The sequence below is a fragment of the Canis lupus genome, chromosome 20, assembly GCF_011100685.1.
Source record: "Canis lupus familiaris isolate Mischka breed German Shepherd chromosome 20, alternate assembly UU_Cfam_GSD_1.0, whole genome shotgun sequence".
NCBI classification, from domain to species: Eukaryota; Metazoa; Chordata; class Mammalia; order Carnivora; family Canidae; genus Canis; species Canis lupus.
Genome location: NC_049241.1, coordinates 33155560 through 33178968, shown reverse-complemented (window position 1 = coordinate 33178968; position 23409 = coordinate 33155560). Strand labels below are relative to the sequence as shown.

General features: G+C 38.0%; 1 protein-coding gene across 1 annotated transcript in view; it reads right to left on the bottom strand.

The window, feature by feature from the left end:
- DNAH12 (dynein axonemal heavy chain 12) overlaps positions 1-21335 on the bottom strand; it is a 202979-nt gene extending 181644 nt beyond the window's left edge. Inside the window, 9 exon segments of the mRNA XM_038566103.1 lie at positions 279-435; positions 1139-1327; positions 4217-4412; positions 4835-4993; positions 5819-5891; positions 6817-7006; positions 12110-12136; positions 12340-12421; positions 21166-21335. Of these exon segments, the coding sequence (XP_038422031.1) occupies positions 279-435; positions 1139-1327; positions 4217-4412; positions 4835-4993; positions 5819-5891; positions 6817-7006; positions 12110-12136; positions 12340-12421; positions 21166-21335 (1243 nt within the window).
- Between the last annotated feature and the right edge of the window lie 2074 nt (positions 21336-23409).

The window sequence follows — 23409 nt, the reverse complement described above, 5'->3', positions numbered from 1 at the left end:
TGTTTTAGCTTTCTCCTTATTCCAACATCTCTTCTCTCTACCTTTTGGCTTTATTACTCTGCTCCTGTTAACATTTACACTTTGGACTAGACAACAGAATTCAAGCTTCCTGGGTTCATGCTTTGATTCTGCCAAAAGCCATGCCAATGCTCACTTCTGGCTCTTTCTGCTTTTTCATGACAGCCCCAGACAATCAAATATTTGACCAATTTCCAGTAAAAATAAAAATGGCATTCTTTTATGATAAAAGGGTGTAATATTATATTTGTGATATATACCGTATGTCTCATAATGTTTTCTTGCACCTTCTAAGTTATAATGTACTGCCAACTTCAGTGTCGTAAGAGCCCATTGTAACACACGTTCAGGAAGTTGTGTGTCAAGATTTACGGATGGTGAAGCTCCTGATAGCCAAGAGGGAACTGTTTGGACATTCTAACAAAAAATAAAATGATAATTTATGAAATAAATATCTGGTCTATACGTAGATCTAAATATTGGTCTATACATAGATCTTATAATTTTAAACATTCATTTCAGATTTCAGTGCCCCGCCCCCACCAAAAAAAGACAACTTGATTCAAAATAATGATTTAAAATTGTATAGTTTGGGGTGCGTGGCTGGCTCAGTTGGTAGAGCATGTGACTCTTGATCTCAGGGGTTGGGAGTTCCAGCCCCACATTGGATTACTTAAAATTAAATCTCAAAAAATAAAATAAAATAAAATTGGATAGTTTGTAGTCTAGTATAAAAACTTGAGTTAGTTTTCTATCATTCAACAAGTATTTATTGAATAACTATAATGTCTAAGTGATTATACTAGAAAGTAGAAAAAACAAACATGATGTGGATCTCATCCTTAAGAAGCTCACAACTAAGTAGGGAAGATGAAATGAGCCCATAAATACCAATTCCTAACTGTAATAAAAGTTCTAAAAAGGAAAACATCATTTCTATCCAGGGACTTTATCAAAGAGAAAGCACTTTGTAACTTAAAATAACTTGGAGGATGGAAATAAAACAGAGTTATAACATTTTATGTTATGGACATTTTATGTCCACTTTATAGTTTCAACTGTTTAAAATGTTGAAAGAGATCCATATAAAGAAGCCCAGTGGATAAGGTTGGTGGAATACCTGCAGAGCTTCAGTTATTCGCTCTACCAAACCCAAAACAATATCTTCCAAATCTTGAAAGGTAGGATAAAATTCCATTTTATCATCATCAAATGTCAGTTCCATCTTAAATATTGGCAGCCCTTGCTGATCTTCTCGGTCAAAGAGTTTTACAAATCCTTCTACAGTTCTCTTTAAGAAGTCCTTTAGCTGCATGATGTAATAAATTATTACTTTAGAATTTACAAATTCAACCTTTAACCTTTAGTTCAAAATGAGTGAGCTATTACCTATAACTAAGCCATTCTATCATTCCATTTAGCCTTCAAAATTATCTTCAGCACAATATGTTCCTACTAAATGCAGTCTAAAACAATAAATGGAACAATATATGCAAACTTTAATTTTTTATAGAATATCAATAATCTTTTTAAAGACTATTTATTTGTTTATTCATGAGAGACACAGAGAAAGAAGCAGAGACATAGGCAGAGGGAGAAGCAGGCTCCTGTGAGGAGTTGATCACAGGACCCGGGTATCATGACCAGAGCCAAAGCCAGATTCTCAATCACTGAGCCATTCAGGCGTCCCAAATATCAACAGGGTTAATATGGCAACTCAGAATCTTCCACATTCTTTAGTAATTCTTTCCCTGTTACAGAAAACATTTCAGAAAATTAAACAACCTGGTAAATACTAATGGGAGGAAAGGCCAGCCACTTGAGGGTGAGGGTGATAAGGGATGACAGGCATATAAGGTGAAGGACGGTGGTATGCTAGAGCTATCTCCTAGTGCCAACTGCTAAATATTGAAGACTTCTATGAGCCAATTATTAATCCTTTGTATGCCTGAAAATTGCCACAGTGAGAATATTTACACCAGAAAATTGGCAAACAGTACAAATTAGGGCTTTTCTCCCTCATCCCCAAAGCTGGATTTCCAGCATATCACTAGGTGAGTGTGAAGCCACTGGACTTAGAAATGTGCACACTAAGTTGCCAAAGTATGAATAATGCATTATTTTTTAAAGATTTTATTTATTTATTTATTTATTTATTTATTTATTTATTTATTTATTTATTTTAGAGAGAGTGGGGAGGGGCAAAGGGAGAGAGAATCTCAAGCAGACTCTGCACGGAGCACAGAGCCCAACTGGGGGCTCTATCTCATAACCCTGAGATCATGACTTGAGCTGAAACCAAGCGTAGGATGCTCAACCAACTGAGCCACTCAGGTGCCCCTGAATAATGCATTCCTATGTAGAACCAACTATTGGAAATTTAGCCAAACAAAAAAATATATCTAAAACCATCTTCAAAATATTCCTCATCTCTACTTCTTATCAAATAATCATAGTCCTCTTAAGAGGATAAAGGTAAAAATAAAATAATGTATATATTAATTACAGGATTATATACTAGATATTAAATGTGTCCTTTTAAGGATACATTGAAAAATTCATAGAATCTTTGGAGATATTTTCCAGAAGGGAAAGGTTTTATTCAAAACTATTTTTATAGAATTGTATTTCTACAATAGTAAAAATTTGAGGAGCCTATAAATATATAATTAATATAAATTAATATTCTTTAAAGATGATCAATTCCATTTCAGACCAAAATTTTATTGAGAAAAAATGAGAATCAACTGACTTGGAATTTCATATGTTCAAATATGTTTACTAGGGGGACTCCTGGATGGCTCAGCAGTTGAGCATCTGCCTTCGACTTAGGGCATGATCCTGGAGTCCCAGGATCAAGTCCCACATTGGGCTCCTTGTATGGAGCCTGCTTCTCCCTCTGCCTATGTCTCTCCCTCTCTCTGTCTCTCATGAATAAAATAAATAAAAATCTTTAAAAAATGTTTACTAAAATAGTCCTTTGTGAATATTCTCCAATAAACCTATAGATAGTTGATAGCCCTTATGCATGAGCCCAGTAATCAGTTATAATATTGACACATACTTCTAGACTTTCTTTTTATTTTATATTGCTTCAGAAATGAAGTATTTTATGCTAAACTAATTTAAACACAATTATGCTAAAGATATTTTAAACTTATTTCAAAATAATTACCTACCACTATATCTAAATAGAATTTTATTTAAAATAATAAACTAAAACACCAGTTTTAAACTCAGCACTCCAAAATGAATAATCAAATTAAGAAATGGGCAGAAGATATAGACATTTTTCCAAAGAAGACATACAGATGACTAACAGACACATGAAAAGATGCTCAACATCACTCATCATCAGGGAAATACAAATCAAATCAACAATGAGATATCCCCTCACACCTGTCAGAATGGCTAAAATCAACAACACAAGAAACAATAGCTGTTGGGGAGGGTGTGGAGAAAGGGGAACAATTTTGCACTGTTTTGGGGAATGCAAACTGGTACAGCCACTATGGAAAAACAGTATGGGGGCTCCTCAAAAAGTTAAAAATGGAACTACCCTGCAATCCAGTGATTGCACATCTAGGCATTTACTCAAAAGAATAAAAAGTACTAATTCAAAGGGATACATGCACCCCAATGCTTATAGCAGCATTGTCTACAATAGTCAAATTATGGAAGCAGCCCGTGTCCATAGATAGTTAAAAGAATAAAGAATATGTGGTATATTTACATAAATGGAATATTAGCCATAAAAAAGAATGAAATCTTGCCATTTGCAATGACACGGATGGAGCTAGGGAGTATAATGCCAAGTGAAATAAGTCAGTCAGAGAAACAGAGATACCATACTATTTCACTCATATGTGGAATTTGAGAAACAAAACAAACAAGCAAAGGAGAAAAAAAAGAGAGAGAGGCAAACCAAGAAACAGACCGTAAACTATAGAGAACAAACTGATGGTTATAGGGGGGTGAGGGTGGAGGAATGGATTAAATATGTAATGGGATTCAAGGAATACACTTGTGATGAGTACCATCTGTTGTATGGAAATGTTGAGTCACTATATTGTTCACCTGAAACTAATACTGCATTGCACATTAACTAACTGGAATTCAAATAAAAACTTAAAAATAATAAAATAAAATCATAAACTAATTTTATTAACATTATTTAAGATATACAAAATATATTTACCTGATTTGACATAAGTGTGGAAACACAGTTATAAAATGCATCCAATTTTTCAGGTTTGATGGTTTCTAGAGCTTCCTTCTTGGTAAAAAGATTTATAACCTTTGGATACCATGTATTCATTATCTTCTCTTCTGCCTTTCTAGCTTGTATTGATAGATCATTTTTCAGTGATTCACAATCGATTGGCCCTTTAGCTCTATTTATGAGAAAATTTAAAATGATTTAAAGCAAATGATAAATATTGGTTTTAATACACAGTTGTTTAAAAATAAGATAAATTAAGGGCAGCCCGGGTGGCTCAGCGGTTTAGCGCTGCCTTCAGCCCAGGGCCTGATCCTGGAGACCTGGGATCGAGTCCTACCTCGGGCTCCCTGCATGGAGCCTGCTCCTCCCTCTGCTTGTGTCTCTGCCTCTCTTTCTCTCTGTGTGTGTCTCTCATGAATAAATAAATACAATTAAAATTAATTTTAAAAAGTTTTAATCTAAAGAAAAGTTCCCAAGACTTAGTTGTTGTTTTTTTCCCAAGACTTAGTTTTAAAACGCACACAGTCAAAATATAAGGACTCAAGCAGGAGACATTCAAATCTTAAATGTTAGTTAATAAATATGAGACTTTACCTAATCCCTGTTAAATCTAGCAAAACTGTATTGGCAAACGTCGTATAGCCAAGGTCCAGTAACATTTTCATAATTGGATGAACAATGTGCAAATTAGCTGATATTTGATTTCTTGTCTGCAGATAGCTAGAATGCCAAGGATTAGAATAATCCAGTCCTCTGGAAAAGCAAAACACCATATCAAACAGGGTTCAAACAATACACTCTAAATTTTAGGAAATAATAGTTATGACATAGAATTAGTATTAAAGCAAGAATAGGGATTTAGAAGAGAAAAATATGGTCTGCAACAGGAGCTTTAGAAGACATCCATGTAATAAAAATGCATCAAGATCTTGAAACTGCATTCTCTTCGGAAAGGCCAAAGACCACTTGTGGGGAAGGCAGAATGATAGGCTAGGTGGGGGTGCCCTGCTGACTTCCACTGTGCTCTGGCTCAGTTACTGTGGGTAGAGATCCACAAACCCAGACCTTAGGCCTGGGGAAAAGAGATGAAGAAATCTGTCTGCCACATACCAAAGCTTCCTTAAGGTCAAGTTGACCTATACATCCATAAAGGTTCCCTTAATTGTATAAACAGCAAATAGACAAGTCCAGAGCAAGGATACCTTCGAGGGGAAAAAAAATAGTAGTGCTATTTTTTAGATGTATTCAAAATACCTTTGAGCTTCACAATTCTAGACTGAAATGTAAGATCAGCTTATTTTCGATCTGTTATCAAAAACTAGATGCCATTCTGTTTCTAAATTTACTAGGGCACCTGGGTATCTCAGTTGGTTGAGCCTCCAACTCTTGATTAGGCTCTGGTCATGATCACAGGGTTGTGGGAATGACCCCCACATTGGGCCCCACACACTCAACGAAGAGTCTGCTTGGGATTCTCTCTCTCTTCCTCCTTTTGCCCCTCCCCCTGCTTGTCACTCACGCTCTAAATAAATTCATAAATAAATACAAATCTTTAAATCATCATAATAATTTACTCACGTAGGGGATTCAGGTAAAGGGCCTCCTTCATCTTCAAGCCATTTAACTGGAGGTTTCACGAGAACACTCCTCACTAAAATACATATATGTATTAATATTTCTTGAAAACTCTTGCAAATCCTAATCAAAACAAAAGTTTCTAACTTTTGATATTGGGTAACATGGTTTATAGAGCATTAAAGTGAGTAGAAGAAAAAGTTCCTTTATTTGAAAAAAAAATCAAGTTCTTGGTACTATTTTGATGTTACTTTGGGTGTGAAATCAGATACAGAAAAGCTTTGAGTTTTCAGTTTTTTTGTATTCTCTCTACTCAAACACCACTTAAGAAAACTTATTCCAATAAAAATTGCAAATGTTAAGTCCTTAATAAATCTCCCTAAATACAGTAATATTTTTGTAAGCAGTATAACTATAGCCATAAAGACAAAGACAAAAAATCAAAAGGCTATTAGCTAACAAGGCACGTAAAAATTACACAAAGTTCCCTTGAATGACAAAGATTTTGACTAGATAATAAGCGCAAAATAAAAACTTTTTAAAAGTAGATTTCATTTGGGACGCCTGGGTGGCTCAGTGGTTGAGCGTCTGCCTTCAACTCAGGACGTGATTCTGGAGTTCAACTCTGGTACTGGAGTTCCAGTACCACATCGGGCTCCCTGCCTGGAGCCTGCTTCTCCCTCTGCCTGTGTCTCTATCTCTCTCTGTGTATCTCTCATGAATAAATAAAATCTTTAAAAAAAATAAAAATAAAAGTAGATTACATTTTTTGAAGTAATCTCTACACCCAAAGTGAGGTTTGAACCTATACCCCAGGATCAAGAGTTGCATGTTCTAGTGACTGAGGCAACCAGGTGCCCCTCAAAGTAAAAATTTTAAAAAATATCTAAGAAATACATATAGCTAAATACATAAATGTTCATTATTCATATTTCTACTTTTGATTGGAGGGATGGGAAACAAAAGTAAAAGAAGCTTGGCATGAGTTAAATGCCACTTACCCAGATACCTCTTCATGCTTTTTTCAAAGTCACTTGACACCTCATTTATGAGACTTTCCACAAGTCTTTCTCTTTCTTTCCCTTCCTTTAAAGACTCAGGTATCAGCATTAACATGTGATCCAGCCATTCCTGCTGAATAGGTACTATAGGACTGCTTTCTACACATTGCTTTAAATAAATATAGTTGAACTGGGAATATAATAAGAAAAAATTAAGTCTTCTAAATGGTGTAGTATTTCAGTGTAACTCCTGAGCTCTGTCCAGTCAAGACAACTTTTTTTTTCAGAATAGAAGAATTCTGAAAAATAACGTCTTCAGAATAAAAACATTTTACCCAAAAGTATGACCTAAAAAGAAACCACTTTTTTTTAATGTGCTTAATATATATTTATTGAATGAATGAAAATTGGTAATTGGGACTGAAGTGTGGGCTAGAGAAGCTGGGTGTGCCCATGTGTTATCCATTCAAACATTGAAATATGGGCAGCCCCAGTGGCACAGCGGTTTAGTGCTGCCTGCAGCCCAGGGCGTGATCCTGGAGACCCTGGATTGAGTCCCACATCAGGCTCTCTGCATGGAGCCTGCTTCTCTCTCTGCCCCCCCCCCATCTCTATGAATAAATAAAAATAAAATCTTAAAAAAAAACATTGAAATATTTAGCATTAATCTGTTAAACAGTCAGAAATTACCAAGCACAAAGGTACACAATTGATGAAATAACAAAGAATAACAGGAAATAATAATAATAAATTATGAGTGAATATTATTAAGTATTTTAGAATATTTAATCAAGCTAATTTAAAATATTACCAGGGTGGTTCTTTCTAGGCCAAATCTGCATTTTATACTAGAGAAAACTAATCTTGTCACAAGCTCTTCACTCAAACCAGGGCTGGAGTCTAACGTTTTCTGTATTAAAACATGTCTAAATGCAGATTCATCAATATCTTAAATATGCAATAGAAATGAATTAAGTAGGTTGTCTTTATCTTTTTTTAAGGTTTTATTTATTTATTCATGAGAGACACAGAGAGAGAGAGGCAGAGACATAGGCAGAGGAAGAAGCAGGTTCCCCATGGGGAACCCAATGCAGGACTCAATCCCAGGACCCCAGGATCATGACCTGAGTGGAAGGCAGACGCTCAACTGCTGAGCCATCCAAGCAACCTGAATTAGGTTTTAATATTTAAGAGTGTACTATGAATTTACCATACCAGCTTGTTGGGACTCTCTGAATAGGAATAGATTATTGTAAAACAAAACATAAATAATGTCTCATCTAGGGAAAAAATAAGACTTTCTTGTGGGTAAAATGTGTGTGGTTTGAAAGAAGAACAGATAAATGGTTAAAAAAAAAAAAAGAAAAGGAGAAAACACTATAGGGTATGGAAAAGAGCAGAAAGGTAACAGCTAAATGAAACCAGCAGAAACAGAGAGGGGCTCTAATACAGCATACCAAAGTGATGGGGCAGGAACAGAACTGACTAAAATTTAATCTAGAGGGAGGCAACTGAGTTGAGTAAGAACCAATTGGTCACCTCCAGGATAGTGTGAGATGATCACAAAAACAAATTGATGTAGGCACACTGGAGGCAAGCAGAAAAGGACCCTGGTTTCCCAGAGAGTAAGAAAGGGGACTAAAGGGAATGGAGGGCCTGGGATGGGGAACCAAACAGAAGTTCATAGCATCCAAGGATTCAAATAGGGAAATCTAGAGAGTAACAGGAATTGGAAGAGGAGAAAGGGATTCTTTAGGACCTTTTAGTTGGGCAAAGGGCTCTAAGCAGTCTAGACCTCCACTTTCGATGGACAGCAACAATATACAGCTCCCTGCGTTTCATTTTACTGTTACACTTGATAACCTGTGATCACAAGGGCTCTGTATCCTGGATGAAAGCAGTCAGAGCTGGAGAAGGGAGCCCTGCCAGGGAAGTGAAGGCAGGGTAACAAGTCTAGAGGTTCTTCCCACTGGACCCCTAGGTGGTGGCAGCCAAAATGAACACAAGACTTTCTAGCAGATGATATATCATATACTTCATAAAAGGGGCTTTGTAGAAGAATAATGAATGAACTAGATGCAAAATGCAATCCTTCAGCTTTTAATACCTAGAAGAGTAAATCATGCTCTCTAGAGCCCTGATGTATTTACTATAAATTCACTGGAGGTCAAGTGTCTGGGCAGGAAAAACATTTTGCTCTGTCTTTTCAAAGAAACCAATTTACATTTTTCTTTATTTATGATGAGTTATTGGCAAAAGTAATGTTCTTTGTACACTTTTCATTTTCTCAAGGCAAAACAAAGATTCTTTGTTTAACTTAAACATGTTTAACTTAAACATCCTATAAAAATAAACATGTGAGAATAGCTTAAAAATTCTTTAACTTTAACATGTTTAACTTAAATATCCTGTAAAAAATAAACATGTGAGAATAGCCAAGAAATCCCTGAGAAAAAATGTCTACCAGGGAGGACCAGCCCTAGGAAACATTAAAACATATTATAAGGTCTCTCTAATTAAAACAGTGTGGTAGGGCAGCCCTAGTGGCGCAGCAGTTTAGCACCGCCTGTGGCCCAGGGTGTGATCCTGGAGACCCAGAATCGAGTCCCGCGTCGGGCTCACTGCTTGGAGCCTGCTTCTCCCTCTGCCTGTGTCTCTCTGCCTCTCTCTCTCTCTCTCTGAATAAATAAACAAATAAACCTTTAAAAATCAAAAAAACAAAAAACAGTGTGGTACAGGAGCCTGGGTAGACAGGCTAGCAGGGTAAAAAAAAAAGTCCAGAAATAGACCCAGTATGTAGGAAATTTTAGCATATGATAAGCATAGCACCTCAAATCAGTGAAGCAAAGATGAAGATTTTAAAAAATAGTTCTGGGACAACTGGCTAGCCATTTGGAAAAAGGTAAAAATGAATCCATACCTTCCACCATACAAAAAAAGTAACCCCAAGTAGTTGAAGAATTTAAATTAAATAATGAAAGACCAAAAAATTGATAAATTCTGCTGTAATTGAGTGTAGGGGAAAACTTTCTAATTATGATTCAAGATCCAGTTATAAAAAAGAAAAAATGACTGACAAATACTGACTACATAAAAATTAAAATGTGGGAGAATGCTGGGTGGCTCAGCAGTTTAGCACCTGCCTTAACCCTGGGGAGTGATCCTAGAGTCCTGGGATTGAGTTCCGCATCAGGCTCCCTGCATGGAGCCTGGTTCTCCCTCTGCCTATGTCTCTGCCTCTCTCTGTGTGTCTCTCATGAATAAGGAAATACAATCTTTAAAAAAATTAAAATGTTTGCATGGCAAAACAACTCAATAAAAACAATCAAAAGACAACTGACAATCTGGGAGGAAAAAATTGCAATATGTATCTCAAAGTATAAAGAATGCTTGAAAATGTAAAGGATAGATGAAATTTGGTGACTTTATGTGAAATGAAATAAGCCTATGACAAAAAACAAATATTATATGATTTCACTTCTGAGTAAGCGTAGTCAAATTCATAGAAATAGATAATAGAATGGTAGCTGCTAGGAGCTGAGGGAAGAGAGAAATGGAGAGTTGTTTAGTGAGCAAAATTTCAGTTTTGCAAGATGAAAAGTTCCAGAGATTAATTACACAATTATATGAAGAAACACCACTTCACCGTACACTTAAAAATGGTTAAGATGGTAAATTTTATGTTGTGTGTATTTTACTAGATTCCAATTTAAGAGAAAATAAGACCAAAACCCAATAGAAAAATGGGCAGAAAATATGAACCAACATTTTGCAATAAAAATATTATAAAAATGGTCCTTAACTCTGATAAATATTTAATCCTACTCATAATTAAGAAAAGCATATTTAAACCATTCTGAGATACCATATGTCACCTGAAGAAGTAAAAAACATGACCCCCACATTCTATGGTGAGACTATGGGGAAGAAGTACTCCCACATATTACAAGTAGGAATGCGTATTGGCATTATCTTTTTGGAGAGAAATTTTGTAAGAGCTACCAAAACTGCACATTGACCTAGCAGGCCAAGAGCACCTGGGTGGCTCAGTGTTGAGCCTCTGGCTCAAGTTGTGATCCCAGGGTTCAGGGTCCAGGATCAAGTCCAGCATCAGGCTCCCTGCAGGAAGTCTGCTTCTCCCTTTGCCTATGTCTCTGCCTCTCTCTGTGTGTCTCTATAAATAAATAAATAAAATCTTTTTTAAAAATGCCTTGGATTTGGCATTAGTGGTCACTGGTGAATTAATGATGAAGAAGTGGAGTTCCTACATGCCAGATTACCAAAAGCAGTGGGCTCAGGAGTGAATGACTGTTTCATGCCTGGTTATGTATTTTAGATTGTAAGACACTAGTAGGCAAGAATTGTGGATGAAGAGTGAGTGAGGATGCTAAGCACATACACACAAAAATGCCTTGCAATTCACCTGGTCTCATGAGAAACACTTATGAATGTTTTGTATTAGTTCTTATATCTAGTAAAGAGCAAATATACACAGCCAAAGTCTTCAGAAAAGTTGGGAGGGTAGAAGGCAAAGAAGAGGAAAGAAGGAAAGGAGGAAAGAAGGAAAGAAGGAAGGAAGGAAAGAAGGAAGGAGGGAAGGAGAAGGGAAAGGAAGGGAAGGGAAGGGAGAAAAGAGAAGAGAGAAGAGAAGGAAACTTGGAGTAGCTAAAATTAGATTCTCCCACAGATCCTCAATACAGGGATGTGTCCTGAGCCCTCTATCTCCAAAGGGAAGTTGAAGAGACTTGGAAAGTACTCTTGTCTGGGAACATGCTGTATGAATTTCTGTTTTGTGGGGCCAGCTCCATAGGTTTCCTTATGCTTTGCTGTGCAATAAATGTTGTGCTCTCATCTTCCGACCAATCACACCACATGCTCACGTTGTCATCCATGCAGTCAGCGCCATTTTTAAAAAATCAAGCATCTAGCATGTGGCTAGCACCCTATAGATTCTCAGTAAGTAATCATTATTACACCAATACTAGAACAGTGAAAAGGGAAATGCATTTCCTTTATAATTGCAACTTTAAAACATTTTTTCCAGTTTCTGGAATAAGAACTAAAACCTTTACAACTAATCTTCAGATAATAAATGGCAACAAAAATAGAACTCTTAAAACCCATATTGTCATCCATGGAATGCTTATTCCTTTGGCTAATAAAAATGAAAATCTTAGTTCTAAATTTCTTCTTCTAGAATGGGTCTTATTAGCAGGTTGTCTTAGAAGGAACTACTTTGTAATAATTTCTTTGAACATTTTCAAAACAAGAAATATAAAAAAATTGAACTCACTCCTTTCTTTTTAATTTCACTGGTCATCTGTCAAAAGCAAACAAATAAGACATAATTAAATCAAGGAGGAAAAATTTTTAAAATAAGCGATGTAAATGTATGTATTATGTGTATTATTCTCTTAAAAATACTAGTTATATGGAGATCAACTTAAGATAATTAGAAATTAAAAGTGTAGAAGGATAAAAAAAGACTCTGTTTCTCTTTTCAAAGAGACAACATAAACTTACAGTTGGAGGATAATCTGGCTCTGGTGTTGGAGGTGTTCTTTTATCCAGTGCTCTGTCTAAACTTCTTTTGGCTCCATCAATTCTGGATTATGGTTTTAAAAATAGTTTATAGTTACAAACTATTTATAGTTATAAAAAATGTCTACCTCTCTTGAAGACATTAGGATATATTATTAAAATATGGGATCCCTGGGTGGCGCAGCGGTTTAGCGCCTGCCTTTGGCCCAGGGCACGATCCTGGAGACCCGGGATCGAGTCCCACGTCGGGCTCCCGGCCCATGGAGCCTGCTTCTCCCTCTGCCTATGTTTCTGCCTCTCTCTCTCTGTGACTATCATAAATAAATAAAAATTAAAAATAAAATAAAATAAAATATTACAATTTGGGGGTGCCTGGCTGAGTCTTGACCTTGGGGTTATAAGTTCAAGTCCCACATTGGGGGTAGAGTTTACTTAAATAATAACAATAATAAAATATTACAATTTGAACATCTTTTCAATTATACTTATGGAAGAGATACTCAAGACTTCTTTATCTTACTGAATTTTCTATAAGAAACAAATTCCAATAGTCATTATCAATGAGACTTAAATTTTCTCTTTTTTTTTTTTTAAGATTTTATATATTTATTCATGAGAGACACAGATAGAAAAGCAGAGACATGGAGGGAGAAGCAGCCTCCTTGCAGAGAGCCCAATGCAGGACAGGATCCCCAGACCTGGGATCATGCCCTGAGTCAAAGGCAGACGCTCAATTGCTGAGACACCCAGGTGTCCCAAGAGTTTAATTTTCAAATTATTCATGTGTACTGTAAATGAATAAGACTAAAAATAAAAATCAAATTTTTTTCAATTCAAACTTACAAATTTTAATTTAATCCTGATGCCTAGTAGGCCCTCATATGTATTGTCCCCATTCAAAAGCCACCTTGTCAGAGAAGGCTTAGCTTACCCTCCCCCCTTTTTTTTAAAGACACATTTATTCAGCATCATGATCAGACTATTACATTTAGCAATCAACAGCATGGGTGCAAAAAAAAAAAAAACTACATTAAAACCCTTTGTTGGAATGCTTTACACTTTCCACATAACAGAAACTAAAATAACCTGTTATACAATTAGTCACAAATACAGTCCTCGAGTTTTTTGCCCATACACATGAGTATTGTCTAAAACATGTCTTCTTTGTAGCAGCTAGGCCCTGCCACCACTGTGCTTGGCTGAGTTCACAAATCTGTTGTAACCTGTAGCTTCCCTGTCACTTCTCTGGCTCTTCCCTCCTGCGAAGCTTTGTTTCCTGGCAGTAATTGAAACCTTCTACCACTGCCATAGCTGCTGCTGCTGCTGGAACCGCCATAGCCACCTTGGTTTCATGGTTTGGCAAAGTATTGGCCTCCACCACCATAGGGGCCAGAGCTTCTGCCTCCAAAATTTCCTCCTTTCATGGGTCCAAAATTTGAGGATTGATTGTTTCAATTGCCAAAATCATTATAGCTTCCACCACCTCCAAAGTTGCTTCCATCATTACCAAATGTGTTATGGCCATCCCCACTGCCACCATATCCACCACCACCTCGACTGCCACTGAAGCCACCTCGACCACTGAAGTTCCCTCCACGACAAAGTTGTCATTCCCACCAAAACCACCTCCACGACCACCACCAAAGTTTCCAGAACCACTTCGGCCTCTTTGGCTGGACGAAGCACTAGCCATCTCTTGCTTCCATAGGGCTTTCCTTACTTCACAGTTGTGGCCATTCACAGGATGGTATTTTTGAATGGCAATCTTGTCTACAGAGTCGTGGTCGTCAAAGGTCACAAAAGCAAAACCTCTCTTTTTGCCTCGGTCAGTCATGATCTCAATCACTTCAATTTTCTCATACTGTTCAAAATAATCTCTTAGATAATGTTCTTCAGTATCTTCTTTAATGCCACCAGCAAAAATCTTTTTCACAGTTAAGTGGGCAGCAGGTCTTTGAGAATCTTCTCTTGAGCTAGCCCTCTTTGCTTCCACAACTCTTCCATCCACCTTGGGTGGCCTTGCATTCATGGTTGCATCCACCTCCTCCACGGTGACATTCGTGACAAACCCAAAGCCTCTGGAGCACTTGGTGTTCGGATCTCTCATTACCACACGGTCCGTAAGCATTCTCCATTGCTCAAAATGGCTCCTCAGACTCTCATCGGTTGTTTCGAAGCTCAAACCTCCGATGAAGAGCTTCTGCAACTGCTCGGGCTCTTTGGGAGACCCTGACTTAGACATGACGGGGGTGGGAGGGGAGACTTTAACGATGCTTACTCGGGGCGTCCAGGCCCCCCCCCTTTTTTAAGACTTTATTTGTTTATTCATGAGAGACAGAGAGAGAGAGAGAGGCAGAGACACAGGCAGAGGGAGAAGCAGGCTCCATACAGGAAGCCCGATGTGGGTCTTGATTCCAGGACTCCAGGATCACGCCCTGAGCCAAAGGCAGACAGATGCTCAACCACTGAGCCACCCAGGCATTCCCCTTTGCTTACCCCTTATATTAAGTAGCACTTCCTTCACTCTCCAACCTTTTTGTCCTTACTTACCCTGCTTCATAGAATTTACCATCATTTGACATATTACATGTTGTAGACTATTTTATTCATTGCCTTGCCCCTAATGCTCAGAACAGTACTTGATCACATAGTAGGTACTTGATAAATAGTTTGAACAGAGGGTGGCCTGGGTGGCTCAGTGGGTTAAGCATTTGCCTTTGGCTCAGGTCATGATCCCAGGGTCTTGGGATAGAGCCCCATGTCAGCAGGTTCTCTATTCAGTGGGGAGTCCGCTTCTCTTTCTGTTCCTCCCCCTGCTTATGTTCTCTCTCTCTCTCTCTTTCTCTCTCTCAAATAAATAAATAAAATCTTTTAAAACATTTTTTTAACAATTTGAACATAGGAATTTATCATCCATAAAATAAAGTTATGTCATCTAATCCATCTGTCACATATTTATTGAAAATTTATTGAATGCTCATATTACGCAAGCATTCTACTAGGTTTGGTATTTTTTTAAAGATTTTATTTATTCATTCATGAGAGACGCAGAGAGAGAGAGGCAAAGACATAGGCAGAGGGAGAAGCAGGCTCCCCATGGGGAACCCAATGTGGGACTCGATCCCAGGACCCCAGGATCATACCCTAAGCCGAAGACATTCAACCACTGAACCATGCAAGCATCCCCTCTAGGTTTTATTAAAAATATAACAGCAACAAACCTCAAGGAATTGATAAGCTGAAAGGGTGAGGAGATAAAAACAGGTACCATATGCCTTTTATGGGACCCTGATGGTTCAGAGGAAGGAACAAGTTCACTTCGACCTGGAGGTGTCTATAAAGGCTACATGAAAAAGTTAGCATTTACGATGAGTTTAAATAGAGGAGGGGATTTCAGGTGAAGATGTAGTTTTCCTGGGTAGATAGATCTGAACAAACAAGACTCTCCTAAGGAACAGGAAGTCAAGGAAATGATCAAAGGAAAAAATAAGGAGTAGTAGGGAATTGTCCAATATGCTCATTGGTTATGGGACCAAATGGAAATTAATTTGGAGAAATAGACTGGAATATCCAACTAAGGGCCTCAAAGAGCAGGGCTGTTTTTTTTTTTTTAATTCAATAACAATGGAGAATTGCTGAGAGTTTTTGAGCATGGAAACATTTGTAGGAAGATAAATCCATCAGTTTGCAAAGGTACACTGGGGGAGATGGCCAAAGCAGAGAGTATACAAGGAAAAGAAGAGACCTGAAAAGGAAGATTGGAGGATGCCAACCTTGACAAGAATAAGAAAAAAACACAATTGAAGGAGGAAAAAGAGATGTGGTCAGAGAGGCAGGAGAACCAAAAGAAATGTAAAAGAAAAGATGGCCACCAAAACCATAAAAGCATAGATGGTTAAGTTCCAGAGAGACAAAGGCCATGTCTGTTTTGCTCACTGCTCTAACTACAATACTTAGTGTCCATCAAGGTCCATAAATACCTATGGATTTGGAAAAAAATCTTGTGTATCTAATTCAGTACCTTATTTGATGCATGAATACTCTCAAAAATATCAAGTTGTACCCAGAGATGAGTAAGGGGGATGACATTCATCACTTTCTGAGGTAGACCAATTTACTGTCAGCTAACTATATTCTTGGTTTTTTTTTTAAGATTTTATTTATTTATTTGAGGGAGAGAGAGAGATATAGCGAGAGAGAGCACAAACAGATGGGGAGAGGGAGAAGCAAGTTCCCTGCTGAGCAGGGAGCCCAATGCGGGACTCAATCCCATGACCCCAGGATCATGACGTGATTCAAGGGCAGATGCTTAACCAACTAAGCCACCCAGGTGCCCTGGCCTATATCCTTAGAAACAGAATTTTTATATTGAGTTATATCCTTATAACTTTTGTTCTCTAGAGCTATATACAAAAAGTCATATTCTTTTTCTGTTACCCTTCTGAAACTTAATGATACCTATCCAGTTCTTTCAACTATTTGTCAATAAAAGTTACCACTTGTGGTGAGCTTATTATGTTTTAGGCATTGACTTAAGACCTTAAGTGCATAGATCTCATTTAACTCCCACAAAAATCCTGACAATAGCACTATTCTTATCTCCATCTTACAGACAGAAAGATGAAGATAAGCAAAGTTACTTAACTTGCCAAATTCATGCATGGCTGATAAGCTGCAGAGACAGGATATGAACTCAGGGCAGTCTGATGCCAGTCTATACTCTTACCCATTAAGCAGATCAGCCTCCTTCAAATGAGATAGTTTTTCAAAATTCCTCTCTCTTCCATGCCTATTATGGTTTATCAACATACCTCTTAAAGTGTGACCCTAGAACACCAGATGTTGTTTAATCAGTGCAGAGCGAAAATTTTCTATCATGCATTCTAGACACTTTACATTTATCAAAGCAGTCTAACATGAAACTCGATTTTTTTTTAAGTAGGCTCTAAGCCCAATGTGGAGCTTGAACTCTTGACCACAAGATCAAACGTCCCAAGCTCTATTGAGCCAGCCAGGCACACCTGAATTAGCTTTGAGTAGTCTAATTTCCATGTTGACTCTTATTGAGCCTGACTAAAATTCCAAATGCTTTTTCACATAAAGTAGAAAATGTGACTGGAATATCCTCCTTCCTTTTTTCTTTATGAATCATCAAGGCCCCAGCCAGACTTCCTTTCATCTGTCATTATTTCCCTGAATAGCCTAGCTCTCACTGATCCACACTTTCAAGGAATTTGCCTCATACTTTGGTATGCTAGTATGGTAGTATAGTATGCTAGCTACAGCCGACTTGCACTGTAATTATCCCAACAAAAATATGCTTGACCTCCTTGAGCTCTTTATATATAAAGCTACCCTTTAAGATAGCAACAATTTCCTGGAGTGTGTTTTCTCCTACCGGTTATAAATAAAAAGAGCTGGGAAGAATATAAAAGTGAACCTTTTTGTTCTCTGTTTTTGCTTTGTGTGTTGACAGTCAAAAACAAATAAACAAAAATTGTATAATTTCAAAGCAACTGTGTGAGAGACCACATGAAGTGAAGGAGAGAAAGGTTGGTCTGAATCAAGAAGGAGATAGTGGTCAAGGAAGAAGTGACTCATTCCTGGGACTCCAGAAGCTACAAAATAATTTTTTTTTCCTCAACCAACTGTTCCCAGGCACTGGTCACAGAAGGGGCCCAGTTCTGCCCAGGACACCTTACATCCTACCTCAGTCCTGGAGCTCTCTCTATTAACAGACTTTGAAACAGGGAAATCTACATTCCTATTGCCTAATAGGTAGATCAGTAAGACCAGAGAATCACAAAATCCACAGTCATCCAGAAAAATGTGTTTCTGGTATAAAAATCTTTCATCGCAAATGCATTTATCCTAAATAAACACATGGCAATTCTAATCTCAGTATTAGAGATTAATGCTTCAGGTAATTCTGAGACTATTTTTTATTAAGCACCCAAATGAGAGAGGTACTACTTAAACATCTGTAGAAAGCACAAGAGTTAGGTTCCTCTTTAAAAAGTTCCTTTATTCACTCATTCAATTCACCAACAGTAACATGCCAGATACTGTGCTTTGTGTTGAGATCTGCCCTTACCTATGCCAAAGTTAGTGGAAGAGAATAGCAACAAAGACACAATAATATACCATGTTGTTGAGAAAGTCACACTTCCTCGATCTATTTGCTGATTGACCCTTCTGTACCCAACATCTAAATATTATCATTTCTGGGGCGCCTGTGTGGCTTAGTCAGTTGGGCATTTGACTCTTGATTTCAGCCCAGGTCACGAGCTCAGGGTTGTGGGATCAAGCCCTGCATCGGACACCAAATTCAGCTTGAAGTCTCCTTGTCCCTCTCTCTCTGCTCCTCCTCTCTCTCTCTCTCTCTCTCATTCATAAATAAAATCTTTAAAAAATAAATAATTATAATTCCTAAAGGCTTAGTCCTGAGCTATCTTCTCCTCTCAATTTTTACCATCTCTAGGTGATTTGAACTATTCCTCATAGCTTTAACAATTGTCCACATTCTGCTGACTCCCAAATTTGTATCTTTAGCCTAAACCTCTTCTCTTATATATTCAGCTGCCTACTTAACATATTTCCCCTTAGATGTCAGATAAGTACCTAACCTTCAAAACTTACCTCCCCCATCTCCTGGACTTCTGATTGTCTATAGACCCTACCATTCACCTTGTTACCAAAGCCAATCCAATAGCAAGTCCTACTGATTCTGGATCCAAACCTATCCCTTGGGCAGCCCCGATGGCGCAGCGGTTTGGCACCTCCTGCAGCCTGGGGTGTGATCCTGGAGACCCGGAATCAAGTCCCACATTGGGCTTCCTGCATGGAGCCTGCTTCTCCCTCTGCCTGTGTCTCTGCCTTTCTCTCTCTCTCTCTCTCTGAATAAATAAATAAATCTTAAAAAAAAAAAAAAGACAAACCTATCCCCTATAAATCTAATTCTCTCCTCCTCCACTGTCTCCAGACTTATTCAAGCCACTGAAAGCTCTCACCTATGTTACTACAAAATCATCCTACCTGGTCTCCTTGTTTCCCTCTACTCTTGCCCTCTTCCTTCCACTTCAGTCTATTCTTAATAGCCAGAGTGATATTTTTAAATGTAAGTTGAATTTCATGTCATGTCCTAGTTTAAAACATTTTGTTGGCCTTCATTGTACTTAAAGTGGAACCTGGATTCATTATCATGTCTTAAAAAGCCATTCACACTCTGCCCTTCATTAGCATGGCTTAAAAACCCTTTCACTCTCACTTTCTGTCCACCTTCACCTGATACACCACTCTTCCCCAGGCTCCACTGGCCTTTGTCAGCTCCTAGAACACACAAAAGCATTCATATTCAGGGCTTTCAACACTTGTTATCCCCTTTGCTAGAGAGCTATTCCCATGTTTATTTAAATTAAAACTTCTTACTCTTTTTTTTTTTTTAAGATTTTATTTATTTATTTATTTATTTGACCTAGAGAAAGAGGGAATGCATTCAAGCAGGGGGAATGGCAGAAGGAGAGAGAGAAGCAGGCTCCCCACTGAACAGGGAGCCCAACCCAGGGCTCAATCCCAGGACTCCAGGATCAAGACCTGAGCCAAAAGCAGATGTTTAACTGACTAAACCACCCCTACACTTCAGCTTCTTACTCTTTAGATTTCTACTTAAATATCATCTCCATAGGATTTTCCTGTGATGTTGCTTGAGACAACTTCCCCATCACTCTCTACCCCACAATCTTATATCATCATAGTATCCATCACTACTAAAAGGCTAACATACTCTTTTTGATTATTTGTTTTTAAATGTCCACTATCTGTCTTTCCTACCAGAATATAAAGACACAATCCCTTCTGTTGTAATCTCTTTGGTCTCCCTAGTAACAAGTACAGTGTCTGTTTAACAGTTGGTAGGTAATATTGCTAAATAAACTGATGTAAGAGAAATATAAGGAAAAAGCTAAAGCTGTGCGAAGGGGATTAGGAGAAGACTTTCTAGAGAAGGTGATCCAAAAACTAAGCCTTGAAGAACTAGTATAAATATTCAGGCAGACAAATACTTTCAAGTGAAGGAAACTACAGGCAGTAATTATGAAATTTATCTTTCACCAAACTGTGAAAAATAGAATATATTCATGGAACTGCAAGTAGTTCAACATAACAATGTGAGATTATGAAAGGTTGTGGAGTAAAAACAATATGTAATTCCTAAGGCATTTCTTTAATCTCTAAGTATACTAAAACATTGAGTAAACCTACATTTATAAAATAGAGGTAAGAGGAGCACCTGGGTGGCTCAGTGGTTGAGCATCTGCTTTTGGCTCAAGGCACAATCCCAGGGTCCTAGGATTGAGTCCTGCATCAGGGTTCCCACAGGGAGCCTGCTTCTCCCTCTGCCTACGTCTCTGCCTCTCTCTCTCTCTCTGTGTCACTGATGAATAAATAAATAAAATCTTTTTTAAAAATAGAGATAAGAATAGTACCCATCATAGAGGGTAGTTGTGAGAAGTACAGGTGAAGTGATAAAAACAATGCTTAGAGTAAGCAGTGATTAGCATAAGCACTATATTAACTATAGATATAGTGACATATATAGACATATATATCTATATATATAGTGACATATAACATATATATAGTGATATGTAACATTTATTAAGGTGATTACTTTTTTGTTTCCCTAATTGAACTTGAAAATGGTATTTCGCCCATGAACAACCTACATAGTTAAAGCTTTTTCATGAGACTATGAACACTAATCATTTCACTTCAACTCCATAAAAGATTTATTTCCAATATGCTACTTACACTAACTGATTAATTGTCTTCTGCTGCTCCTTAGATCTTCTGTAATTCAGCAATTTACTTTGTGCTGATGTGTCAACACCTATGTCTTCAGGGGGGCACACAATGGGAGGTAACTTCAAGTTCAGAGCCTCCTTTTCTGCTGCGATGGCAGCTTTGTTTGGATCTGACATGTTGATCTCCTGAAGATTAAAATATTTTATACTATGAGGAGAAAAAGCTCATAAAACCGTTATTGTAAATGTTAGCCTCAATATACTTATATCTTAGCTATCAGTACCAAAAATTCCAGATTTTTTAGATCTTCTTCCCAAGTATGATATTAGTCTAAAGAATGACAGTTGAGGTTTGGGCAGGGATTCTTGTTACAAGTCTACATCCCACTTGCTTTGAAGAAATGAAACCAGTCACTTCCCAGTTAGGGTTTCAGTTTTCCCATGGATGAAGTTAAGGAACTGGATTAGATGCCCTCTAAATACCCCTACAAGTCCTAAAATTCTGGGTTCACATTTTTTCCTTAAAATCCAAACACTGTAGGTTAGTAAATTGAACACCAATAAAAAATAAATAATAAAAAAAAAAAAAATAAAAAATAAAAAAAAATAAAAAAAAAAAAAAATCCAAACCACCACTACCACCACAACAATAAAATCCAGTTGTTGAGGTATAACCCTGCTCCCAAAAAAGCTGATGTTTGACACCATTAACACTTTTAAACACCAATATTGTACCTTAGTCTTGCTACCTTCCTAGGAAGTGATACAATGATCAAGCAAAAAATAGGCATACTTTTTTGCATAGAAAGTCTAAAATGTCATGTAAATGGTAACTGTGATACCAACTGCGTTCGTCGCGGAAGCCCGCAGAAATTGGGAGAGTCTTGCCTTGAAAAAGAGTATTTCTGCCGGCACCCAGTTAGAGATCTCCGACTCTGGGAGAGGAGTGAGAAAAAAACTGAAGTCAAGGAAGTACCTATCTGATTGCTTTTCACTACTCCGGCTGCGCAGAGAGGGAAAGGTTCAGTTAGCTTCTCCTCTGGCGAAAGGAAGAAGGGACACGAGGGGTGAAACCTCGGGAATCCCACCGCTCCCGACGAGCTGGGCAGTCCGCCTGCCGTGTATAAACAAAGTTGTCGCCATGGAAACCGTCCCGGTAGCGGCTGGAGAGACCCGGTAGAGGTTGCCTGGAGAGGCAGTTGCTGAGCTGCGAGCGGCCGATTAGGATTACCTGTCACAGTAACTCATTACTCAATTCAGTACTAATCCATTAGGAACGGAGGGTGGAGGAATGAGGTTTTTGTTTTGTTTTGTTTTTAACCTAACTGCTTTCCCTTAGAAGAAGTCCAGGGAATCCGGATCTTCAAGTTATGGAAAACTGCAATATTGGAAACTTGGATGAGTTGGAAAATAGATTTATGTAAACGCTCTCAGAGGAGGATAAAGTCTTCAAATGTTCCCATGGTGACTTCCCTGTAAATAATCAGCAACATAATTTTTCCTTCTTTCTTTTTTTTAAATTTATTTATTCATGATAGAGAGCGAGAGAGGCAGAGACACAGGAGAAAGGAGAAGCAGGCTCCATGCCGGGAGCCCGACGTGGGACTCGATCCCGGGTCTCCAGAATTGCCCCCTGGGCCAAAGGCTGGCGCTAAACCGCTGAGCCACCCAGGGATTCCCTCTTCTTTCTATATTTGGTATTTGTTTATATAGTACTTTTCCTTCAGGAAATCCTTGGCAAAAAAGGTTAAGGTGTGTCAATTTACAGGTATGCTCAGAGACAGAAATGTGAAACTGCTTTGAGAGGCTGTACAATGGGTACTCCATCTAAACTATGATAGCCTACACAAATATCATGTGCATAAATAAAATTGGGGATGAGTAAGTCCTGGTGGTGTATTGATGGTATATTCATTCAACAAATATTTGAGCAATTTGACATAGAGTGCCAGTCATCATGGAAAGAATTTTTTTTAATTTTTTAAATTTATTTATGATAGTCACACAGACAGAGAGAGAGAGAGAGGCAGAGACACAGGCAGAGGGAGAAGCAGGCTCCATGCACCAGGAGCCCCACGTGGGATTCAATCCTGGGTCTCCAGGATCACGCCCTGGGCCAAAGGCAGGCGCCAAACCGCTGTGCCACCCAGGGATCCCTATAAACTGGATTTAAGGGAAGACAGAAGTCTTTTGTATCATACCCACAACCTCTCACAGTTCAGTTATTCAGTTAAACACTAATCTGGTGCTG